The sequence below is a fragment of the Podarcis pityusensis genome, assembly GCF_964106645.2.
Source record: "Podarcis pityusensis genome assembly, chromosome: 3".
Classification (NCBI taxonomy): Eukaryota; Metazoa; Chordata; class Lepidosauria; order Squamata; family Lacertidae; genus Podarcis; species Podarcis pityusensis.
Window position 1 is genome coordinate 85930522 of NC_138026.1, and position 9557 is coordinate 85940078.

At 40.8% G+C, this 9557-nt stretch overlaps 1 protein-coding gene across 1 annotated transcript in view; it reads left to right on the plus strand.

Annotated features, from left to right (window-relative positions):
- Positions 1–6591, plus strand: part of ZFAND3 (zinc finger AN1-type containing 3) — a 131453-nt gene extending 124862 nt beyond the window's left edge. Inside the window, exon 7 of the mRNA XM_081000317.1 lies at positions 6200–6591. Within this exon, the coding sequence (XP_080856443.1) occupies positions 6200–6354 (155 nt within the window). The 3' untranslated portion in view covers positions 6355–6591. The remainder of the gene's footprint in view (positions 1–6199) is intronic.
- Positions 6592–9557: the final 2966 nt, after the last annotated feature.

The following is a 9557-nucleotide window of genomic DNA, read 5'->3' on the forward strand; positions in this document are numbered from 1 at the left end:
TTCCAATTAAGGCATTTCAGATGAAGCTGTATTGTCATTCGTCCGGCTTGTCTCAATTCTCCTACGTTATTGGCTGTAGGAGGAAGATGGGCATTGGTTTGTCTGTTACATTACTAAAAGTGGGTTGAAAGTATTGATTTGAAATGCTGGCTTTGGAGTGAGGGTAGAATTGGACAGAGCACACAGTGTTCTAAGGACACAGAAGAAAGCAGTAATTACGGTTTGTGCAAGGACGGAGCTCTCTAAAAGCAGCAAAATAAATTTATCTCAAGTTTAGATTCTGAACTGTTGTGAGAGCTCTGTTAAACTGGACTGTAACATAGCTTCTCATGGAACATGTATGTGGATCTGGGTTGGCATCACTTGTCATGTTTAGTGCTCAAATAACCCAATGATCTACAGTGGAAGCTTTGCTGAGAGTTGTTTCTAATGAAAATTCATTGGTTGGTCCTACTGTTAAGTGATTATTATTATTATTGTTGTTGTTGTTGTTGTTATTATTGTTATTATTATTATTATTATTATTTATTGCTATTATTATTATTATTATTATTATTATTATTATTATTATTTATACCCCGCCCATCTGGCTGGGTTTCCCCAGCCACTCGGGGTGGCTTCCAACAAAAGATCAAAAATACATTAAAACATCAGTCATTAAAAACTTCCCTAAAGAGGACTGCCTTCAGATGTCTTCTAAAAGTCAGATAGTTGTTTATTTCCTTGACATCTGATGGGAGGGTGTTCCACAGGGTAGGCACCATTACCGAGAAGGCCCTCTGCTGGTTCCCTGTAACTTGGCTTCTCGCAGTGAGGGAACCGCCAGAAGGCCCTCGGTGCTGGACCTCAGTGTCCGGGTAGAACGATGGGGGTGGAGTTGCTTAAACTGGTTAATTGTTGAAGAAACTTCCAAGACTGATTGAATAGATTTGTGTAAATACTGTTTGCTGTGGGGTTTTTTAATTACTTCCTTATCATTTAATTCCTTATCATTTAATGCCTTCCTTATCACCTTGGAAGGTGGCACACTCTCCTTCACTGGGGAGTTTTAAGCAGAGGTTGGATGGCCATCTGTCGGGGATTATTTAGCTGTGATTCCTGTATTGCAAGGGGTTAGACTAGATGAGCCTTGTGGGTCCCTCTTAACTCTAGAATTCTATGATTGCATTCATTGATTCTCAAACTGTTGAATCACCAAACTGACACACACAATTTCTAACACTAAGATGCTTTTTAAATAAATTAGCTTAGAACTTTGAATTTGGAACAGCCACACTTCATCATAATCATCACATTTTTTTTGTAGATAATGTGGTCTTGGAAACTGATAAGTCAGTACCTCTTGTATAAGACCCCTTGACCTGAGACTTCCTCTGTGATCCCATGAATGGTGCTTTCTCAGTCAGTTTTGTAAAGCAAAGTCAAGCTTCTTGATCTTCCTTTATGAGACTGCTGTTCTGTGGAAGAAAGAAAGCATGCCAGCCATTCCCAGCTCAGATTTAATTACTTGAATCATAACAATGAGAAATATTCTCCGCCTGCAGTTGCTTTGCTCTGCCACAGGCATGGTGAAAAAAAGGTTAAGCCCCTTAATACATTTGTGTGTCTGTGACAATTGCACCTTGGGCAATGGGTCAGTAGACACAATATCAGTCAGGATTTTGTTTTGCTGTTGAGCTATAAACAGCTAATACTTCCTAGAAAGCTATTGTCTGTAACTTTTACAAGTGCCATGAGCTTACAAATGAGCTTTCGGCCTTTGCCAAACAGCTTTCCATGTCTCTAAATGTCATGTGTGTAAACAGACAGATTTGTGCCTGCTAGTAATTCAACCATGTGGTAAGAGCTCAAGTATACCTGAAGGAGCGTCTCCACCCCCATCGTTCAGCCCAAACACTGAGATCCAGCACCAAGGGCCTTCTGGTGGTTCCTTCACTGCTAGAAGTGAAACTACAGGGAACCAGGCAGAGGGCCTTCTCAGTAGTGGCGCCCACCCTGTGGAACACCCTCCCTTCAGATGTCAAGGAAATAAGTCACTGTGCAACCTTTAGAAGACATCTGAAGGCAGGCCTGTATAGGGAAGCTTTTTAATGTGTAATGTTTTTTATATATGTTGGAAGCAGCTCAGAGTGGCTGGGGCAACCCAGTCAGATGGGTGGGGTACAAATAATAAAATTATTATTATAAGTGGTAAGACAGTTGTGAGCAACTCCTTACATGGTTCAAAATTAATCATACCAAAGTAACCCCTCATTTGGGAGGCACTTAAATTGGCTTCTTTTAAATTCTGGGTCAGTTGTTCGAAGGTGCTTATGATAACCAGCTTCCATGGCTGCCAGGAGAGGTCTGAATAGCTGGGTTGAAGGGAAGGAGTTTTTTAAAAAAGAAGAAGAAATATCTCAGTTAAACACTCATGACCAGTTCTACAAAAGTCGTTGGTGCAAAGTGTTACATTTTTCTCCTGCGGAGTGGACAGTTGTTCTACTCAGATTGTAAATTACTGCCGGAAACAGTCACTTTCTATGAACTCTATATCCTCATGTGTCATGGGAATATGCTATGAGGAATAAATGGATTAAAACTTTTATGAATCCATACTCTACCCACAGAGATTCTTCATATGATTTTCTGCTATACACTGTTTTTGTCTCTTCCCAATAGGCCAGTGTTTCAACACTGGCTCTGATTGGATTATTCAGTCCCTCCTAATAATGCCTTGCCCCCAGCAGTGGCTGCCCAATGTCTCTCTGCATGAGTTACCAATCTTGTCTGGTCCTTTTCAAAAGAGGAGACATGTGCACAAACACAAGGGATTGTTTCTGTGAAGGCAGATAATTCTTATTCTAAACATAAACCTTGTGAATGATGGCAGGAGAGTGCACTTTCATTTCTAATCCAGAAAATAAATTATCAGAAATTCGGAGAAACACTGACATACCATTGCATGAATGGTCGTTAATCAGAATGGCTGTCATTTGCCTTAATGTTTGCGCATATCTCTGTTTAAATGACAGATGCTTACAAATTTCTCCCCACCTGAATATCTTGATGTTGACGCTTCAAATTGCCTAGTCTTATTTGTGGAGCAGGATCAAAGCCTGAGGATGCCAATATTCTTTCCTTCTCCTGTCTGGACAATGTAGATACCAACTACACATGCAGCTTGCCAAAGCTTTAATTTCATTTTGTTCATTCTGAACATTTCCCCCTTTTCTTCACAAGTGCTTGTACAAGTTGATAAAACAGGGTGCAAAAGGGACTCTGGATGAGCTTGTCTGAAACATGCTGTACTGTTCACTGATCACATGTGTGCATCAGTTATGTAGGGAGAAAAAGTGGAAGAACAAACAGAAAGAAAAAAAACTGCTGCAAACTGCTGATCGCAGAAAATTCCTCCATTCTTAAATAGGAAGGAGCAGAATTCCAGAATGAGCAAACCCAAAGAATACATATATCCTCTGTTTCCATCTGTTGAGGCTTGTGAGTGCCATTGCTTATGTAGCCAAGCAACTCCACTCACACAGGAGAGTGATATGAGGTACGGAGAAAAAGACTGAGGTATGAAAAAATCTTTAGGGGAGGGGAATCCTAAGGGGGAATTGCAAAAACAGCCCAAAGTCAACTGGGTACTCAGTGGCCACCAACTGCCTGCTGTTAGTGGAGGGGTGGAAAATAGTGGGTGAGAAGGAATGGAATCTTGAACATAGACTCCACACTGCAGCATTTTGCTGCAGCTCCCACATCCAAGAATGCCGTGTTCTTGGATTTTCGCTTCTGTTCTGGGATTTTGAAGGTATGCAAAGACTTCTGTGTTCCAAGAATGCTGCACTGAAGCATACATTCCTGAACAATACATCACAGTGGCACAAAACTATTGCAGTTCCTTCAGTTTTGAAAGTTTCTAGGTATTTTTAGGTGAAGCATTAGCCTTCGTCGATTAGAATTTCAAATCAGTAGGAAGTGTAAAATTTCATGAGAGAGGTGAAGGTGACGAGAACTTGAGTGGAATTCTGTACAGGAATAACTGTGTGATTATTAAGGTTAGTTTTGAAGTGGCTCCAAATGAGTTATCTGTAAAGAAACAAATGTTTTATTTAAATTTGAATCGTGACATGAGCTGCAGATTATGGGTGATTTGAACTCTTGTGCCCTTTCACTCAGAAATATAGTTGACAACCAGCAACGTTTGCATGAAGCCAGGGCTAAATTTAAAATGTCAAGTGTCCTGATTTTAGATGAGATTATTGGCTCTGCTCCCAAGCCCATAAAATCCAGGAATATTTCCTTTAAATGTTGCCACTGCGGTCACTGAATACTTATGGGAGTCTGTCTTCCAAATCAATTGTGTGTGTAGTAAAAACCCTTGTATTAATTTTTGGAAATTTAAAGATTCCTGCCCTAAGCCTTTGTTTGGGGAGGGGTTTGTTTCACTTTAGGCAGTGAACCAGGAATTACTCTAGCACTTCTCACAAACAGTTTTATTGTAATCATATTCATTCTATTTACAGATAGTTACATTATTTTAAAGATGTACAGCTTACCCTTCCTTCAGTGTTGCTATTCTCACGCTGCAACATTCCTATGTGAAGATTTTTGTATGGAGAAACACTCAGTCATGTGCGGCACTCACTTTCAGTCTGACATGGCGAAGCCCATATTCAAATTTATTATCACAGTGACAACTGGCCACCAGTAGGCTTGTGAACAGCAGCTAGGGGGCACTATTTGGATCAGGAAAAACTCCCCTATTCGCACTGTGATCTCACAATTTACCCAAATGGCTGCCTTTATGGGGAGGGAGAAGATATCAGTAGAACTGACCATGAACTCCCACATTTTGTCTAGCTTGGTTTACTAGCCTGGCTATGGTTGCCATGCTCTAGTAATCTTCAAGTCAAGACTACAACAATGCATTAAATGTGGGACAGCCTTTGAAGACTTCTCAGAAACACAGTTGCTAAGTTACTGATTGAGGTCCAACAACTACATTGGTACCCAAAGGACTGTGTTCTCTCACATAAATCTCACATAGTCCAATCATCTAGTTTTCTATGTGGGTGTTGTTTTGCTTTTTAAGAGCACCTACCTGCAATCTGAAGTGGGTACAGTTCAGCCCAAGCACAGATTTATCTCCTTAGTATAAAAAACTAGATCTAGCGTGGAAGGCAGAATGGAGCTTCCTTATGATGTGATCAGTCATAATTTATGTGTGTGAACAATGGACTTGAATGCAAAAGGCACAAGAAAATGTTGTATGTAAACAATATTCATTCTCGTTTCGGTTGTATAATTTTACGGATGGTTCTAAGGCATATATGGCAGTTTGAATATCACTTCAGAGACGTCCTGCTCTCTGAGGCTCATTTTCTAAATTAGAAAAATGAACAGTTTTATATCCTAGTTTCTCACTTCTAATAACAGAGACCCCCTTTACTTTTTGTAATGGTTTAATGGCAGGCTGTGTTGGAGTATGAATAGCATTCCTTCCCATCCTGTCCCTGCACAAATCACTGTTCTTCAGAGGTTCTCTGTCAGGAGTGAGTCAGGGCCAAACTAGATGAGATGCCATTAGCCATTTCATGGATGACATAAATTGAAGGTGCAGAGGCCCCAATCTGGGCCGATACCCTGACAGGGAGGGGACTTTAACCCTTTCCCCATGCTGCAGTCCCAATCTGGGGCAGGAATCCCACACCTGCTGCTTGCTTTAGGACACAAAGTTCCCATTAGAGCAAACAGGTAGGTTCTTTCCCAGTACAAATAATAGGCACAGTGAGGCTGATCTAGGCAAAGCAGGATAAAGCCTCTCTATGTTCTACGCCAGGATCCCAGTCTAGATCAGCCTTCCCCATGCCTGTAATTTATAAAATTGCTAATTGTGCAAATGCAATCATGTCAGTTTAGCCCTTAGCAATATTTTTTTGCACTTGATGCAGCAAAGTGACCAGCCTCAAGAGAAGCTGACTGGAAAGCTAAAGCAATGAATCGTGTGGCGATGCCACAGACAGCTATCTCCAGGTGTGAGCTCACAGGAGGATTTGACTGTTAATTAATTTATTTATTTGTGTGGAGCCAAGTTTGAACTGGTATACAGTTTGTGAACCGCAACCCTAGATGGTGCGGTCTTGTTGCTCTATAGAATTCTGCATTTTAATGCTGTGTTCTCGTCTTTCTCCTTCCCCCACTTCTGTCTTTGCAGGTTACGTGTTCTGTATGTTGCATCGCCTGCCTGAACAGCACGATTGCACATTTGACCACATGGGACGTGGGCGTGAAGAAGCCATTATGAAAATGGTGAAACTGGACCGGAAAGTGGGGCGGTCATGCCAGCGCATTGGCGAGGGCTGCTCCTGAGTTGCAAGACTCTCTACAACCAAATGCCGTTCTCTTAGTTCACTAATGTTAGCCTTATTTAGGACAAAGTCAGCCAGACACCTTGTACTGGGCAAGTTTCAGACTACAGCCAATCAATTTCCTTTCTTTAGCCAACCATCCTGGTACTGTAGTTTAGGGGTTAATGGTGATTGACATTGATTTCTGGCTGGTTGTTAAGGTGCCTACTAGCCACCATATTAAAAACAAAAACAAAAACCATGAAGAAATATTTTTGAGCATGGCTAGTGGATTTTAACAGAATTCTAAAGGCTTCTATTATTGCAGGAGTCAAGCTCTTAAAAAAAGAAAAAAAAAGCCTTATGCTGGTAAGCTTCCAGCAGCTGAGTAGAAACTGATGTAAAAGACTGCAATGTGCACACCTGTCTGGAAGAACGTACCCTTAATAGCCTGGTTTTCTTATCCTCACTTCTAGCTAACCTTGAAGGGGTGAAACTCTGCTTAGAGCTGGCAGTGTAGCTGCTGAACCTAGAAGACCTAAATGGTTGCTCGTTCCATCTTCACGTGTGTCTTCTGAGGTTAGGCAGCATCACCAGCATCAGGGAATCTCTCTGGGTGGGAACATCTTCCGGGAAGTCAAAAAGAAGGGGACAGATTCTTACAACAACTTTTTTTATCAAACACATTACAGGGAAACTGTTTCTTCACTTAGGTGGAGGATGGTGATGATATTGCTTTAAAGTTAGCTCCATTCCTGGAACAAGCAGTAAGCGGTGTGCATTTTTCTACGCAGCATCAACAACATTTCTGAAGCAGTGTGTTTGGATTCCACATGCCAACCATTGTGACTGTTTTCCCATCAGCCAAAACCCGATTGGCTCTTGTTTGCCTTTTGCTAAGTGCAGGTATCTGTTAATTGATCAAATAAGGCTAATTTCACAGCACAGTAGCCATGGCCGGATCCTACAGACTGACTTTCTGTAGTTAGACTTATACTGAGGGGGTAAAGGACATTTTGTAGCAAACAGAATTCAGTAACAATATTGGGGGAACAACCAGGAAAATCACCCCGTATTGAATTGAGTTTGTATGCCTCACTTCCAGTGGTGTTAAGGAGATAATCAAACGGGCTGTTCCAGCCTTGTGACTATGCAGCTCTCAGTGAAGGCCTCTGCCCATCACCTGTGGCAAAGCAAATGATGATGAAATGCATTGCTTAGAATTGGGACTCTCCAGATTTGTTCTTTAACGCTCCAGTTCTGTATTGTGGTCTGTCTTATCTCATTGAGCCAAACGGCACCATCCTTAGCGTGCAGTGGTGAGAAAATGGCAGTGTCTGTTTGCCTCCAGCTACTGGCAAAGATTCTGTAAGAAAGGAGAATTATTTAATGGTGGTGGCCCTATGTGGAGTCTTTGCTCCCCAAACCGGTTTTAAAAGCTCCACTAGCAATTTGGAATTAGGTATATAGTTGGGAATGGGTGGGAGGGCTGCTGGAGGAAGGGGGAGGTTGTGTTGTCTTATGCTTTCACAAAAAGGTTAAATTTAAGGCACCCAAAGAGTGAATTACCCTGATGTCACTCTTAAAAAAAAAGGTTTGTGGGGTATAGTAGTTTAGATGAGGCACCAACTATTCCATTTGTGCTGAAGGTAAATTGCTGGTTTACAGGCTGAATTGTATTTACTCTGGTCCCCACTCAGGCCAGTGATGGAGACTGGGCCTGCATTGCAACAGTGCAAATTGTAATGAAGTAAATCTGAGATATTCCAACATTCTAAAGTTCAATATGGAGAAGCCATTCTGTGTTGTACTCAAGGCTTTGAAATCGGCAATGGAATTTCCAGCTGCATTCTCTGTTTCCTAAGGAAGTATTCCCTTTCCATCGGCGTGAGGGGGAAATCGAGACAATTTTCTTTGCATTTGCCATGAAGAGTTTTAAAAAAAAACCATGGACTTCAGCTGCTGCCGCGCTATGCACTTTCTTCCCTTCTAAAATCCTAGCATAGCATTTGATGGACATTCTGATTGATACACAAGACTTTTGCAGATTAATAACGAAGATGCTATTTTTCCCTTGTTAACCCTTTCTTTAGCCCTGTTACAAGTGCACAGTTGGTTTCAAGGTGGCTCTCGAGCAAACACTACTCAAAAGTTCATGTGGATTATGGACAATGTTCACTTTAAAAAAAAAAGTGTGGGGGTTGTTCCTTTGCAGTATCTGTTCTGTGAAGTTTGTTAAACGTAAAGAAAGCTTCAGTTCTTGTATCTTTAAAGAAAATCTTATTTAACCCTTTTTTGTGTTCTAGATTTACTTACACATGTAGCCTAGAGCTCAGTTTTAGTTTAACATTGTGAAAATATTAAAAGGATTGTAATTCTTTTTCCTCCTGCTTAAAAGAAACAAAACCATTAAACAGATCAGATTAAACTTTGAATTCCTCTCTGAGTTTTGCAATAGGTATTGCTGCTTATCAGTGCAATCCCCATTTATGGCTTGATAATTTTTTCAAAGTGATTGCATCGTGTGTAGAGGTGGGGAAGAGGTGACAGGGGTCTCATTGCTATTCCACACGCTTCAAGACCAATCATTTTCATCTGCTGTATTGGGGCATCCACTTCAGATTGACAAACTTGGAACACAAAATTAGATATTTATCTCTTTTCTATAAGAATATTATTCTTCCCATTAGAATAAATGATGCTGAAGCAGGTAACCAGTTTTAACTTGGGCATTTTGCACTCTGTAAAAAGTAATCTTAAGAGTGCCAAGCACTCCTAAAATTAGTTAGTTCCAGGAGCCAAAAACATGCTGAGTTATCTACACACTGCCATCACTTCTTTGGCATAAAAAGCCATTGGGTCTTCTGTAGCAGATGTTCTTCTATTCATTTTAACACTTTCTTCACCTGCAATTTCAGCCCATGCCCGGAATCCAGCTTTCGTGGTTATTAAATGAGTGTGTGACTGAACTTCACAATCTTCCACAAAAATAAGTCCTTGATTATCGGAGATCTAAAAATGTGCAGTTATTTGAATGAAAGTACAATTTGTTGGGCAGGAGTGCAGACTCTGGTACTACCCAGCTTAATTCCTTTGATTTCTTATTTAAATTTTGAAATGTTCCCTTTAAAAGGAGGCACACACATCTTTACTCTTACACAGAGGTGTGTATTTGTAGCTTTTACCATTTAGAAACAGTAGTCTGAGGTTTTTCAGGGATTTGTT